This window comes from Gekko japonicus, unplaced genomic scaffold (assembly GCF_001447785.1).
Source record: "Gekko japonicus isolate JY-2015 unplaced genomic scaffold, Gekko_japonicus_V1.1 scaffold534, whole genome shotgun sequence".
NCBI lineage: Eukaryota > Metazoa > Chordata > Lepidosauria > Squamata > Gekkonidae > Gekko > Gekko japonicus.
The window spans coordinates 673569-690219 of record NW_015172021.1 but is presented as its reverse complement, the minus strand read 5'-3'; the positions used below and the strand labels follow the sequence as shown (position 1 = coordinate 690219).

The 16651-nt window shown below is 44.9% G+C and overlaps 1 protein-coding gene across 1 annotated transcript in view; it reads left to right on the top strand.

Moving 5' to 3' along the window:
- Nucleotides 1-16651, top strand: part of ACACA (acetyl-CoA carboxylase alpha) — a 297952-nt gene that overhangs the window by 265937 nt on the left and 15364 nt on the right. The window contains exons 52-53 of the mRNA XM_015420510.1: nucleotides 5538-5692; nucleotides 15559-15729. Coding sequence (XP_015275996.1) covers nucleotides 5538-5692; nucleotides 15559-15729 — 326 coding nt within the window. The remainder of the gene's footprint in view (nucleotides 1-5537; nucleotides 5693-15558; nucleotides 15730-16651) is intronic.

Below are 16651 nucleotides of genomic sequence, written 5' to 3'. Positions count from 1 at the left end.
TTGTATGAACTGGCACAGTTCCCTTCCAGATCAGAATTGCAAATGTTGGTTTGATTGACTGAAGAAGAATGGGAGGGCAGGACGGGAAGAGGCTCAGTGCGATCCTGGCGCTCCTTCATGTAACATCAGATCACGAGTCGGCGTTGTCCCCGAACCAAAGGCCTTGAAGGTTCATTCTGCTGGAGGAGAGCACTTTTGCTGGCTGAACGGATCCACAGGATCTGACTCTAGTTTGCAGCACTGGCCAGTGAAACAGAGCTTCACGGTTTCCAGCCCATCAGTTTTCTTGCTTCAGAATCTCTGCTTGGAATTCTGCAATCAAGGAGAGAAGCTGTAATGGTTTTTGAAGTAATTTCTGTCTCTCCTGTTAAACTAGCTATGCTTCTTCTTTTCAAAAAAGCGGTTTGATCTCAAATGTTAAGGAAAGCCGTGATTCATGGTCCCACTGAGCCATTTCAACCCGGCAGGAACTTTAATAAAGACAGCCCGAGCCCTGACATTCTTGGAGGTTACAGTCACTGCAGGACGCAGCACATCTCAATGACTTTTCCACTCTTTCTCTCTCACCATGAGACACACGCAGGGGAGGGAGTAACCGGAGCATTTGGCTTGTTGCTTTGCAAACGGCTCGCCATTTAATGGGGCACAGAGTGAAGGACTTCAGACTTTGCCATTCCTTGCCCGTACACATCCCAGGAGGCATTTGGTATCAGTTGACTTTTTGCAAACCGGGGATTCTGGGAGATTCCCAGCCCCTTCCACAAATGTTTTCGGGTGAGGCATGCCTGTGATAACACCTTCCCCCACTTGAGCGCCGTCATAAAGATTACCCAGTGGTGCCTTCTGAACAGCATCCCTGAACTTGTGTTGAGAGCAACGCTCCCTCTAAGCTGTGGAGTCTTGTGAGCAAAAATTCTACTTTGTGAGCTACTGGCATTAAAGTTGTGAGTGAGCGATTTGGCTGCTGCATAAGTTAGTTTGCTCTGGAGCCATCCTTCCTGAGCCAAGACAAAAATGCATGAGCTGGAGGCTAAATGTGAGCTAGCTCACACTAACTCAGCTTAGAGGGAACACTGGTTGCAAGCATAGTGGCAAGCAGATAAATGTTTTGAGAAGTGCAAAGGTAGTGAAGCAATGTGCACACGCGCGCACACACACAAACATACTCCTAAACCCACAAGTGCAATGAAGTCTACCAGGACCTTTCTGGCTTTTGAGAGTTCACAGGGCATTGCTGGTTAGCATACTGGACTGGGTTGGAGTGGTCGTAGTGCCAGACAAGGATGTGGGATGTCCGGGTTTGAACCCCCACTGCCATGGAAGTTCGCTGGATGACCTTGGGTCGGTCACCGTCTCTCAGCCTGTTGTGAGGATAAGGTGGAGGTGGAAGGGAAAATGGTGTGAAACGCTGCTTTGGGTCCTGACTGGGGAGAAAAGTGGGGCTTATAAATAAAAAAATAACAAGACACGCACGTTCAAGCCTATATGTATCCTCAGGGTTTGGAAGCTTTTTAAAAATGAAATTTAAATGTTTTTAAAGAAATGAAATTTATGTATTTTTAGATGCCACGTTCTGCATGCAACTCCAATGCACAGAGTAGTTGAAGAATACGTACACATCGCCCTGGGAAAAAGTCCATGTCTTCCCTTCCCCCCACTAAGGCCATAATTTTGGCAAGAAATGCAGCGTGGCCATTCCTGCCTGCACACCAGAGCCTCCAAGTTGCCCCACTTCCACTGAGAAGGGACCTTAACAGCAGTTCGGCACAGTGACGTGTATTTAATATTTCATATACTCAGATTTCCACTGAATGTTTCAATGCATAAAAGGAAAAATTCGAACTCCCCCCTGCCCCTAAAAAGCGAGGCCTGAAGATCTGGGCTGGGGGAAAAAAGAAACCGATTTCTTGAAATTTAATTGTACAGGGGGCTTATGGAATTGACTGAAAGCTTAGCTTCTTACAATTCCCACTGAATGAGGAATGTTCCTGACAATCAATCAATGATAGGGTAATCACTCTTTATTCTCTTCTCTCCCCCCCCCCTTTCCTCTCATTGTTACCTTCTTTATTTCGGGAGAACAGGGCTCAGAAACTAAAAATCTTTATAGACGCCACTTTTAAATTAAGCAGAAAATAGACATTGACATATTTGTTAATCTCACCTGGATCATTACTGGAGCTGGCATGGTTTGCCTTGACAACATGAAGACAGCATGTAGGCCAGAATACTTGAGTGCTTAGACTGAATTGTGTGTGTGGAGTGGAGTGGTCGGTGTGGTTAGAGTGCCAGACTTACATCTGGGAGACCCAGGTTCAAATCCCTACTCTGCGGTGACTTTGGGCCAGTCGCACTGGGGTGGATCCTACCCCTGTCCTACCATCTCCACTGAGCAAAGCTTAGTTACTGAGGTATGCATGCCCCAGCTTTCCTTTTGGTTCTAGTCTGAAGCCTTCCTTTAATCTCAGGAGCCTTCCATTGGAAGAAGAGCTGCTTAAGTTAGAGGAAGGCTGTTTGGAGGATTTTTGGATCCACCAGTCTCTCCCCCACTTATCCTACCTCACAGGGGTGGTCCCCATTAGGAAGGTAAGCAGAGTGTGAATGAACGAATGAGCATGTGTGTGTGTGTGTGTGTTTAGTTAGTGCAAACACACTAGAATCCAGTATTTAAAAATAGTTGTGGCACTGCGGAGGCATGCACTCACACGCACCCAATGCCGGTCAGTGTGAAAATACAATCTTGCAGTTGTCACACATGTGAATGCCAGGGCCTGAGATGCAATTTAAACGTTCGTTGGTTTTAAACTGGGCTTCAGTTCTGCGTGCACTCCTTTTATTTACAATGAGAATTTCCTGCCCTTTCCCTGAAAGGGCTCAGGGCTTGGCACACCATTTCCCTTTCCACCCCCTTCCCTCCACCCCTCCCTCCACCAGATTCTCTTTCCCGTCTGCCCAAGCCACCTTTCCTGACCCAGTTTCCCCTGCCTCTTTTGCCCGTTACCACGACTCAGCTTGAAGTCTTCCTTCGCCCACTCTGCCAAGACTGGCTTAAAATGTTGGCGGGTGAGGAGAGGGTAGAGAAATTGCCACGTGGCCAGCTCCTGGAAACGGATTGGTCCCTTCCTCCAGCCTGTGCCCAGCACATGGGCACCCGATGTCCACCAGACGGGCAGTCTCTGCTCCCTTGCCCCTTCCTATTCCAAGGGATGCAACTGTTAGAACTCCAGCCGTGGGCTTCAGCTGCATTTGGGTTACTTGAAACCATTTGCAGATGGCAGCTCTGGCTTGCAGGCAGGGGGGATGGTTAATTCCTCCCCCTGCCCTTCCGTCGTTTGTTGTTTGGGCAATCAAATCCCCTGGTGGGGGTTTCGAAGGCAAGAGAGGCTCACTCGTGGTTTGCTGTGGCCTGCCTCTGTGTCACGACCCTGGTATTCCTTGGTGGTCTCCCATCCAAGGGTTAGCCAGGGCCGACCCTGCTGAGCATCTCAGGTCCGACGAAATCAAGCTAGGCTGGGCTACCCCTGTCTAAACCACTCACCTGAAACTGGTATTTCCCCTGTGGTGGAAAATATAGAAGCACTAGGCCGATACTAAAGGTTTTCCCCCCTGCATTGGGATTTAGAAAGAGGGCAGGTAAGAGTGGTTTTTACTCCCTCCCAGCGTTCCCTCTAAGCTGAGTTAGTGTGAGCTAGCTCACAGTTTTTTAGCCTCCGGCTCACACATTTTTGTCTCAGCTTAGGAAGGATGGCTCCAGAGCAAACTAATTTATACAGTAACCAAATCGCTCAATCACAACTTTAATGCCAGCAGCTCACAAAGTAGAACGTTTGCTCACAAGACTCCACAGCTTAGAGGGAGTATTGCTCCCCCCCCCCATTTTACTTCTTTGACCACTCCCTTCAACATTTGTCTTGAATTTTGAATTTCTTATTTTTTTCCTTTTTTGGCATTATAGTTCTCCCAAATGTAAGCTGTCGTTTTTTAAAGCATTATCAGTGCATTAGATGGATTTTCAAAGAAACAAACCAAAAGTCATCCCGCTGTAGGTGTGTGGGCAGGTTTTTGTTTTGTATTTGCCGGTGAAGGAGCTGTCCGTGGTGCTGACTCTACCGTGTCTCTTCTCTCAATCGTTTATTTTTGTATTTTCTGCTTCTCAAGTTTTTATGCGGGCCTGGGATGCTTCATATTTTATTAATTATTCTTTACACAGTGCCATCTGAGTGTGTGGCACCTTGCAGTTATAGGGGGAATAAATAGAGACAGGGATTTGGCGGTGTATGCACCACTGTGCAGGCGACACTGTTCTATTAGCTGTGTTTTCAAAAATGGGGAAATCCAAAAAAATGTTGCTTTATTGAGTGCTGAGAGGATGTTCTGGGATTATAACAATTGGTTTCCAGAGAGCAAAGTTCTAACCCCATATTTAGCAGGTGAAAAGTTTTCTTTCTTCCTTTCTTTTTAATCCTGTTTGTACAGAACGTGTAAGCAGTTTGGATTTTCTCTTCCTTATCCCTTGGACTGTGCCATATTTTGGCTACAGAAGGAGTTTCTCCTTCCCATACAGCTTTGCTTTGCCCAGTATAAGAATGGCTTGGCTCAGTTGCTTAAGCTATCAACCTCTGAGTATCCTCTGTCTGTCTTATCTGCTTGATATCATTTCTGTGTTCAAGATACCAGGGATTTTTATTTTTTTAAGACAGCAAAATAGAAGTCTGTATCTTCATTAGTGATGTAGAAGAAGTGGATAAAGATTCTTTTATTTTTATGCACCACAGTATCAGAGCTCAGGGTCACTCCAAGCATGTCTTCACACAATGTGAAATTATATGTTGCAAAACTCCGCTATTACACGGTAATGAGAATGTCCATTCACTTTGAGGATTTTATTTTATTTGTTTAAAAAAGACTTTATTTCCAGAGGTTAGGCTTGTCAACACCTGTTAGCCGAAACAGTTAAATGGTGCCTCTGTGTTTCAAAAGAGCGTACCAGGTACTGTGGACAAGCAACTGTGAAACGACATCTCCATCATTCTCTTCTTGTTACCCTTCTTAGAGGTCTCTACCTCTTCCACTGGTCATTGATTCCTTGGCCTTCTTTCCTTCCATTCATTCTCCCACGCCTTGCTTTAGGATTTTAAGCACACTTAAAACCGAGATCTTGGAAGCACAGGAGATTTCTCCATGTCAGCTGCCAACTATGTAGGTTCTGTGCTTATGTGGCATAAATGCTTCTCTGTCAGGTTTTCTGGACCTCACCTTCGATTTTACATGCAGCTTTGATTCAGTCTCGCTGGGTCCCTTTGCTGAATCCTGGGGCAAGGCGAGGATGAGGACGTCTCCAGTGGCACGAGGGCAAGGCCGGGGCTGTGGAATTGCTCCTTTCATCTGTGACTGCACCCGAGTAAACGTTTGTTTTTTAAGCTCTGAGACCCAGCGGAGACGGTCTTTTCTTCCCAGGCCCAATCGCTCTTTGCTTGTGCCTCTTTCTCTGTCTCATCTCCCAGGGTCTCTGACAGCCGTCTTTTGTTTGATTTCAGGCACCCCGGAGCTAAGCCCAGCTGAGCGGAAGGAACTCGAGACTAAGCTGAAGGAACGGGAAGAATTCCTAATTCCCATTTACCATCAGGTAGCCGTGCAGTTTGCTGACTTGCACGACACGCCCGGCCGGATGCAGGAGAAGGGTGTCATTACGGTAAGTATTATGAATCCTTTCCTTTGCTGCTGCTGTCAAAAGCCCCAGCGTGTGCGGACATGCGTTGAATTGTAGCCGAGGCAGTCACCGTAGACCGAAATTCCAGAAGTGGTCTGGTGGGAAAGAGGGCCCTGGCCAGCCTTGGGGTGTTCTGAAAATCCTGCCATTTGCATTAAAATGAAAACAGGAGCAAGCTTATTGGGGTCACAGGTTCCATTTCATCCCTTAAAAGGGCATCACTTGCTCCACCGCACGGGCTGTGCATGGCTCCCTCTCTCCTGGCTTTCTAGTCCCCTCTGCTCTAGAGGGGAAGGGGCGCTGCATCCAACTTCCTTGATCTTCTTTGTGGCCTCTGTGCAGTCCCACACATGGTCTGGGCACCTGAGCACGACCTCACCCAGATAAATTTCTAGCGCTTGCCTCAGAGTATGTTTCCCACTCTACGGAGCAGGCGCGCACTGCGCATGCCTGAAGTGGGCAAGCCTCCAACTCAGCCACCTCCAACTCCGTTTCTTTGAGCGCCCTTGTGCTCACACCTCTCCTTCGTTGCTCCTTGCTTCACCCCAGCTAAGTCCTTAGTTCTTCTTTATTCATCCTTCTCGTCTTCGCTTCTTGTTCTTCGACATTGTTTTCTCTTTCCCTGTCCTTCTTTCTTCGCACTCCCCCTTTTTTTTCACCCCTTCCCTCCTTTTCCCTGGTCGGGAAGGTATGTGTATGGGATGCACTCTCTTTTTAAAAGAGTGCTGGCATTGCCTCTCAAAGCTTCGGTAGAACGATGGGCACGATTTGTGCCTTCTCTGTTTAGGGGAGCAACATTGTGTGGATGGTAACATTGTGTGGACGGTTGCCCTCACTGCTCTAAGTTTACTTGTCAGGCCCATAGGAATTGAATGGTGCAATTGAAGGCCATTTTTTTTTTGGAATCTGCACTTCGTCTTGAGATATCCTCGGTGGCCTCTAGATCTTCCTCAGTTCCTGCCCAAGCACCAGAAACTACGGCCTCTGCTGCCTCCATGAATGCCTGCATCCATTCTTACCTTTCATATTTGGTGGCATATGCCTACAGTGTGGCTTCTGTGGTTCCACCTGTTTTAGACACTGTGCCAGAGGATGTTCGTCCTATCTTGTCCGCTGCACTCTCTGAGATCTGTGCCGTCTCTGGACAGCAAATAAATTACATGCATCATGTGGTTGCGTGCTCTTCTAAGACTCTGGTTTCATCCATAACTCTTTGCTGATGCACCTGGTTACAATTGACCTCCCTTCAGACGGACATCAGGTTCAAAACTGAGGACCTTCCCTTCGATGGAGAAGACATTTTCCACATCTCCACTGACGACATGTTGAAGGCTATTGACTACAGTCGCAAGAAAGCGAGGAACTTGAGAGTCTCTCAAACTGCCTCGCAACAACTTTCCATCATTTTGTCATCACACCACCTTCTCCTCCATTCCAGAAAAAAATAGACTCTCTCCTTGACAAGGGGGCCATCGAGATGGTTCTGGTGGTGGAACGGATTCTCAGCTTCTACTCCAAGTACTTCACAGTTCCCAAAAGAGACGGTAGCAATTATGGATCTCTGTGATCTGAATGTCTTCATCAGATACGAAAGGTTTTGCGTGATTACTCTTCAATCCATTCTGCCCCTTTTGCCAAAGGATGGGTGGTTGGCATCCATCGACCTGCACAATGCCTACTTCCCCATAACCATTTGTCCTCAGCATTGGAAGTTTCTTTGGTTTGCAGTTGGAGCCCACCACTACCAGTACCAGGTCCTCCTTTTCAGGTTCTCCACTGCTCCCCATGTCTTCACCAAGACAATGGCGGTGGTTGTTGCAGCCCTTCATTGGAATGGTGGTCGCTCCCTCAGTGTCTCAACTGCAGGTGGATGTTCAGGTGACCCCCTTCTGACTTCCCACAGTGCTCAAACTTCTCATTCTCCCTTAGGTCAACCCCTTTCCCAATTCTTTAATATTATATATTTATTACAGGTACCGTATCTCTTTATCTATAAATCTATATATACGTTTAAACTTAATCTAGATAATAGTTCTCAGTCTTAATAATTGTCTAAGCAAAATAACATCCCAGTATTTCTCCATATAATCTTTAAAGTCCTTCCAATCTGCAAAAAAGTCTTCTGCTTCTTGATTTTTGAGTTTTCTTGTCATTTTGTCCATTTCAACCATAAAAAGTAACTTCTTTAACCACTCCCAAATATCAGGAGTTTTTTCTTGCTTCCAGCATTGAGCGTACGTCATTCTAGCAGTTGTAATCATATACCACATTAATGTTCGTTTTGCAATATTGACTTCTTCCATTCTCAGTCCCAGAAGAAACACTTCCGGTTCCTTCTTAATTTTGCATTTCATAATTTTTTCCATCTCTGAATGGACCTCGGCCCAGAAACCTTTTGCTTTTTCACATGTCCACCACATATGGTAAAAAGAACCTTCTACTTTCTTACATTTCCAACATTTGTTTGATAAATTACTGCTTATATTTGCTTTTTTTTTTGGTGTCATATACCATCTATACATCATCTTATAACAATTCTCTCTTAAATTATTACATGTTGAAATTTTCATTGCATTTTTTCATAAAAATTCCCAGGATGACATAGATATTTCCTTATTCATATTAACTGCCCATTTTACCATCTGCTCTTTCACTGTTTCTTCTTCTGTATACCATTTTAACAATATCTTATACATCTTAGAAATCATCTTTTTACCTCCTTCCACCCACAAATTCCAGTCTTCTCCTTTATAAACCGGATAAGGTTTAATTACCTCCATTGGTATTATCCAGAGTGGTCTCTCATCTGAAAAGAACCTTTTATATTTAATCCAAGTGTCATATATCGTTCTTCTGATAAAATGATGTTTAAAAAAACTATCCATTTTTGCTTTTCCATACCATAAATAAGCATGCCATCCAAATTTACAATCATGCCCTTCTAACGCCAACAATTTTCTGTTATCTAAAGTAATCCATTGTTGCAACCAAGTTAAACATACTGCATCATGGTACATTTTAAAGTTTGGTAACTGGAAACCTCCTCTTTCTTGGTTTCTTCCCTGCCCATACAAATTTTGAAACCTCCTTCTGCCAAGAATTTAAGATCTTTGAGTCTTTCACTATTGGAATAGTCTGAAATAGAAACATCACACGCGGTAAAATTGTCAGGTTTCACCTGGAATCAACGGAGTCACTTTCCATAGAAAAGGTTACTTTATTGAAGCCATGGATCACTGAACAGGTCTCTGATTGGAATAACATAATGCGGAAGCACAAGCAACATAAAGGGAAATCAAAATCACTTTTAACCAATGATCATTATTCCCACCCTGATATCCAGAGCATTTTTGCGTGCTCATTTCATGAGAAAGCAACGGCCCCTGCTATTAGCAGCTAGCAGTTCCCATAGACTCTACTAATTAAAGCAAAGGCTAGAAACTCTCTATCTCCCACCTGTTGTCCTTGAGAAGAAAGCGGTTCCCCAACAAGCATAGTCATTACATCTTCTACGCCTGCGCAAGCAATTCTACAGTTCAGGCTGCATGGCGTTTTTAGCGTTTCTAAGTTCTTGTGGTCAGTCCACACCTCAAACGGCACCCTGGCCCCTTCCAGCCAATGTCTCCACGTTGACAGCACCAGCTTAATCGCGGCCGCTTCCTTCTCCCACACAGACCAATGTCTTTCAGAATCCGTGAACTTTTTAGAAACATAGGCTACTTTGATAAAGAGGATGAGACTTTAGGAGATCGCCATCTTGCTATTAGGAAGTGAGCACCGATTACTGCTTTGTATATATGATGTTTTAATATTTGATACTATGTATTATTTAATATTAATATTTTAATGTTTTATGGATGTACTATATCGGCAGTGTGCCTTGTAAGCCGCCCTGAGCCTACGGGGAGGGCGGGATAAAAATCGAAATAATAAATAAATAAATAAATAAATACTTCACACTGTGTTAACCTCTGTAATTCATCTTGCTTCGCTGCTGTCATATTTTTACACATCAGCTTGGATTTATTTTTATTTATATAAAATCCCGCTAAGTCTCCAAATTCTTTTATCTTTTCAATAAGCAATGGTAATTTTTGTTTAGGGTCTTCTACCAAAAACATTACATCGTTCGCAAAAGCTCTGTATTTATAGGAAAAACCTTTACTAGATAATCCTTTAACTTCCTTATCGTCTCTAATCTGTCCAAGCAGTATTTCTAAAATCCAAATAAACAGTAATGGGGACAAAGGACACCCTTGCCTTGTCCACTTCTGGACTTTAAAATGTTTAGTCATGTCTGTATTTATCATTAATGCTGCCTTTTGTTCCAAGTATATTGTCTTAATTATATTTATAAATGATTCTCCAGTGTCCATTTTTTCCCATGACCTGATACATAAAGCCCCAGTTCAAGTTGTCAAAGCCTTTTTCAGCATCTACAAAAAAGAAAACAACATCTTTTTCTGGATGTTTATCGTAATACTCAATTGCGTCAATAACCATTCTGATATTATCCTTTATTTGTCTATTTGGTAAGAAACCAGCTTGTTCTTCTTTTATAGTATCTTTCAAGTAAGTCTTCATTCTTTCTGCGATAACTTTAGCAAATATTTTATAATCATTGTTTAGAAGAGAAATTGGTCTATCATTTTTCACATTTGTTAAATTCTGGGCTTTTTTTGGAATAAGTGAAATGGTAGCCTCTTTCCACAAATCCGGTGTATTCCTTGTTGTTCTTATTTCATTTGTTAAGAGTTCCAAGATTGGGGTTAGCTCTTCTTTTAATTTCTTATAGAATTTTACTGTAATACCATCTGGTCCTGGAGCTTTCCCCAACTTTGTCTCCTCAATCGCCTTATATATCTCTTTTTTTAAAATTGGGCTATTTAACATTTTCTTAACTTCTTCAGAATTTTGGGCAACTCCAATTTATCCAGATATTTTCAAACTTTTTCTTGGTCCACCACCTTTTTCTGGAATAATTTTGCATAATATTTAAAAAACGCTCTCTTGATTCCATTGTGATCCACAATCTCTTTATCTTCTACTACTATTTTATTCTTCTACTATTTTCTTCTTCTTCTTCCTCCACATCCGTTTTTAAATTCTTTTCCTTTTGCTTCTTTTTTACATTAAGCATTTGATCCATAAATCTTTCCGCTTTTGGAACAGAGTCAATTTTATATTTTTTTATCCTGGTAATTAAACTCAACCCTTCTGGAAATAGTCATCTATACACTATTCCCTTTTTTTGCAGAGAGAGAGTAAGCATCCTGTATAGCTTCCTCTTTTTTTCTTACTTCAAATGGGATGTCTTTCAAAAATTTTATCTCTTAATTCTTGATTTTTAAGGATTTCCCCATGGTTGACTTTAGCACCAGTTCCCTGGTTGATCGTTTCGTGAATTTTAAATAAGTTTCCCCTGGGAGTTTATTTTTATTTATTTATTTATTTATACGTTCAATTTATAGACCGCTTTGACCCAAAGGTCTCAGAGCGGTTTACAGGCAGGTTGCAAGTGCAAATTTACTCCTAATCTACGGCCACATAGTACAGGGGGTGGGGCTATCTACTGGCACCCAGGTGGCGGGCTAGTTGTTCTTCCGGCTTTTCGGCTTTCTTTTTCCTTCAGGCGGCCCATTTTGGGGTCGGCGTCCCACTTTCTGGTGTTCAGGAGCAGGTCCTCCAGCTTGTGGTCTCCTGGTGCGCGGCCCCGTGTCAGTCTCGGCCCAGCTTATGTCCACATTTGGCTCCGCTGCGCCTGCGCCTCCACGTCACCGTGTCTTCTTTATAAAGTCCGGATAAGTCCTCTACGCCACATCCATTTCCTTAATCAAGTCTTCTTGTTTGTAATCCATTAGTGGGCCAAGGCAACCGCCAAGAGTTCCTTTAGATCCTCATTCTTATCCTCAGGTATTCCATGGAAACGTAGAACTTACATGGATCTTTCCAGCTGGAGCTGGATTAGTTGCGTTTTATCCGAGGATCTCTCCTTCTCTGCTTCATCCACTCTTTTATTAATACTCTCAGTCTGTTTTTCCATCTTTTTGAACGTTTTCTCAGTTGCTGTAGTTCTCTTGTCCATTTGCTTTAGCTGTATTTGCACATTGTCCAGTTTGGTGTTGAGAGTAGTCATCTGTTCCATTAGAGGGCGCAGTGCATTTGCTAACAGCGAAGAAAGGTCTGTAGATGCTTCCTGGTTCTGGGAGGGAGTCGTTGGTATGTTATTTCCGGTCACCAGTTTTCTCTCCGGCGCTCTCCGTCCTCTCCCAGCCATAATATCAACAAGAAGTAAGTTTTCAAAAAAAAAAGCACAAGTTATATGTTTCAATTCCGCTTCGTATATTTTAGCAGTTTTTGCATTCGTTTAACTTCTTATGCGCTTGGTTTGGCTCAAAGTCTCCTTATTTTTGCTTTAAGCCCATTTTTTACAGTTTACTCCTATGGGTTAAGACGCTGAACTGCAGGCTGTGGAAGGTTGGTAGTTCAGCAGTTTGAGACCTGAGTGCGCCGCATGACAGAGTGAGCTCCCATCTCTAGTTCCAGCTCCTGCCAACCTAGCAGGTTGAAAGCAAGAAATTGCAAGTAGATAAATAGGTACCACTTTAGTGGGAAGGTAACAGCGTTCCATGCACCTTGGTGTTTAGTCATGCCGGCCACATGATCACGGAAATGTCTTCGGACAGCACTGGCTCTTCGGCTTTGAAACGAAGATGAGGAGTCCTACTCACAGGACTCAACAAGCCAAACTTCCTCGTCATCAGAAACATCTGAATCGGAGAAAGGAGAGGCCGCTCCCAAACTGCAGAAAACGAAGAAATCTAAGAAGAAAAGACTCTAAAACTAAAGCATGAGTGCTAAGGGCAGTAATTGTGCCAAGCTAATAGCTTTATATGGAGCTGCGGTGGCTCAAGTGGTTAAGTCGCTGAACTGCAGGCTGTGGAAGGTCAGTAGTTCAGCGGTTCAAGACCCGGGTGCCGCAAGACAGGGTGAGCTCCTGTCTCTAGTTCCAGCTCCTGCCAACCTAGCAGTTCGAAAGCAAGAAATTGCAAGTAGATAAATAGGGACCACTTCGGTGGGAAGGTAACAGCGTTCCGTGCGCCTTGGTGTTTAGTCATGCCGGCCACATGACCACGGAAACGTCTTCGGACAGCGCTGGCTCTTCGGCTTTGAAACGGAGATGAGCACCGCAACACTAGAGTCGGATTCGACTGGCTTTCGAGCAAGGGAACCTTTACCTTTACATAATAGCTTTATACTTTTTATAATCGAACTGATCTCTGTATAACTGGTACTATTAAGCTTTTTAGATCGTGATTTGCATTAGTCTTTACCCCTTCCAGTAGGAGATTTAGAATAGAATGGTAGTTTTTCTTCTGCTTATCCAGTAGATTATATGTATTTAGACTTCCCTGATCCATTTCCCATAGTAATAGTGTTAGGGCATCAGTACTCCTTTCCCCATTCCACATATATGAAGTGTGTAGAAAATGCAAAAATAAAAAAATTCCCCTTCGGGGGGCCAAAAATTAAAAAAAGACCGTGTCAGAGGGCCATCACTTTATAGGACTGGTGCCTGCTTCTCAAGGTTACCCTCTTGGCGGTCCGTGTACTGGGTGTTTCCAGTGTCGAAGCAGACCTTCTGAGCCCCACCGCTGATCCGTAAACCGATTGGTCTCTCAGTCCTCGATATCTTCGGCCCATGTTTCGAGAGTTCAGTCGTCCGGTGGTCAATAGGTTTGCCACTGTGGACCATGCCAAGTGTGTTCGGTTGTTCAGCTATGGACGGCCGTCCTGGGGATCTGCAGGCAATGCCTTTCTCCATCGCTGGACAGGTTGCCACTTCTGTCTCCCCCCACCCCAATTCTTGTTGATTCCCAAAGGCTGGCCACACATTCTTGTCAATGCTTGTGACTCCATTAAATGGGCATGTTGACCAGCTGGTTTAAATAAAACCCCACCCACAGTGTGTGGTGGGGGGAGTGAAAACCATGAGGAAAGGGGCAGGGGACATGCGAGGAAAGCTGCCATCTGGAAACCCATTACCCCTGGGCTGTACTGACCGCTGCCAAGACACCAGGGCTTCCCTAGGTCAGCGTTCCCATGTGGAAAGCCCCCTCCCCCTTTCTAGCGTGTCGTATGTGATTTGACTTGCTTGCTTCAAGCCACTTGCAGGTGCCTCCTATTTGCTCTGGGGCATGCAATGGGTCTGGTCTGTGGACGATGCATAGCCGGGCTTCATAGCACAGAGAAGAGCCAGAGAGCTCTACCCGAGAACCCGGCTCCTTCTCACAGGGGTTGGCCCTAACAAGATTCCCAGGAAGACACTATTGGAGTCACTCCAAAGTATTAAAAACAACAAAAAAAGCCAACAACATTTCAAGTCTAGAAATAACAAAATAAGAGAAAGAACTGCCTGGATCTCCTGAAGAGAGGGAATTGGGGAAGATCATATTTCCCTTTGCAGTGCAGAATAGGAAGGGGTGCATGGGCCATGCGGCAGATCTACAAGCTCTTAAAGAAGTTTATTTGCAGTCCCTGCTGGCAACTCTGTAAATCTTCTGTCGAATGCCCATGAAGCTGGCAGGTGGACCTTTCTGAACCAATCCAGGGATGCAGCTGACCTGTCGGAATGGTTGCGTGTGTGTGTGTGTGTGAGTCCTGGCCCCACTGCTGGACCTCCTGAGGTCAGCCGGTATTTTTGGCCACTGTGTGACACAGAGTGTTGGACTGGATGGGCCATTGGCCCGATCCAGCATTGGCGTCTCTTGCATTCTGATGCCTCCCTTGTTGACTAGGCAAGCAGGACAGACAAAATTCTGATTTCATTTTCGGCGGGAAAATTCACCATAGAGTTACTCTCCAATGTGGAGCACCATTTTATCCATGTGTTAAAAGTGGCTGGGAGGCCTTTTGGAACCATAGTTTCTGGCATGTGAAATCTCAGGGATGCACGCTTGAGACCTGTCCACCAAACACCATGGGGGGGGGGGGCGGTTTGGCAGGGCTGGAGAGGAAATATGTTACCTTTTCTGTATCAAAACATGGAATTTGCTACCAAAAGATGTCGTGATGGCCACAGGCACAGATAGCTTTAAAAGGGAATTGGATAGATTCATGGAGGATGGATCTACCAGTGGCTACTATCCATGGTGACTAAAGGGAACCTCCATGTTCAGAGGCAGTAAATCTGTGAATCCCAGTGTCAGGGGGCAACATCAGGGGAAAGGCCTCAGCCTCTCTGCCCTGTTGTTCGCCATCCAGAGGAACGGCTCAGCTACTATGTGAGACAGGATGCTGGACTAGATGGACCCCTGGTCTGATCCAGCAGGGCTCTTCTTATGTTCTGAATAATCTCATCAAAATGTTCTTCAGCCTTTGTTTGCCTGCCTTAACTAGCCAACACAATAAAACAGGCTTTGAGGCATCTGCCAGGTAGCTCTTTCCCGAGGGATCAACCAGTGTTGATCATCCTAACTTCTGTATGTTGTCCGTATCTTCTGTTTTGCCCTGCCCTATTTGGAGGTCTTTGACGATTCTTTTCTTTTCTCTTGCCCCCATATTATACAACTGACACACAAATAACGTTAAGAAATGGATACTTCTTTCCTGGTAAACTTTCAGTGCAAGGACACAGCTGCTTGAAAATTAAGGCCTCAGACACCAGACAAGACACAAAATCAAAATGCAGATATTCTAATTAAACCGGCTGGCTTATAAAATTTGGTCTGCTCCCTGCTCTTTGGGCTTTAGCTCGAGGGTTCTTTTTGGCTTGTTATGGTGGGACTTCTCTCCCCCCTGCCCCCCTCCATTTTAACGTCTCCTCCCTCGCTGTGTCCCTTGCACAGGATATCCTAGATTGGAAAACCTCCCGCACGTTTTTCTATTGGAGGCTCCGGCGCCTTCTCCTGGAAGACTTGGTCAAAAAGAAGATCCACGATGCGAACCCTGAGCTAACTGACGGCCAGATCCAGGCCATGCTGAGGCGCTGGTTTGTGGAAGTGGAAGGCACCGTGAAGGTAAGCCACGGCGGTGGGCAGATTCCCAATGTGCAGGTTTCCAGTTCAGAACCCTCCTTGGTAAATGTCCAGCGTGTTCCTAAATATTGTTGAATTCTTGGAATGCTCCTTCTTCCATTCTTCTCATGAACGGCCGTGGCCATTTCCTACCACTTTCTCCAGGCGGTGAATTCATCTTGAGGGTGGGAGTCTTTTCCTAACGGAGACATTGCCTTCCAATCACTGTGTCTGTTGCAAAATATTAACCACATTAAAAACAGAGAGCAGAGGGAGAGAAGATGAGAAGAAAACAGCGATCTCCCAGAGCTGTTCTTTGGACTCCCTGTTACAGCCTTCTTGAATTGAAGAAAGGGGAGGGAAACACACACACCCCACGCACAAAGAAATACATAAATCAAAACCTGAGTGCCTGAGGGCACTGTAAAGGAAAGAGTACAAGGGGAGAAAAGTTTTTCCCCCCCCTCTTGGAGGGAGGGGCTCGGGGCTTTGTGAGGTAGCGTCTGAGCATCCTTTCTTTTTACAGCCGGGTGTCTAGTTAGCTCATACATTACACCAATCAAGGAGAGTTATCTTAAGCCACAATTAATCTGCTCCCTGGCATATGTTGATAGGAAAGCATCATGCTGTTTCTTAATTAAAGGCAAACGGATTAAAAATGATTAATAAGAGTATTAAATATTCGCCTAAACTAAAAGCTTTTGAGATTCTTGAGCAAATCCTGGCATCAGCCAGGTCTGCAGAGTGGCAGGCATTTACAGGTCTGGGCCAGAGGAGGCGGCGGTGGCGGCGGGGGCAGCGGGGAGGGGGTGCCTTCCTTTCTGGCTTGCTGGGAACGCCTCAATTGGTATGCAGAGGCCGTCGCGGCTGGCGGGAGCGGGAGCGGCGGGTGTGAGTTTGGAATAACGATCATTACAAACAATTG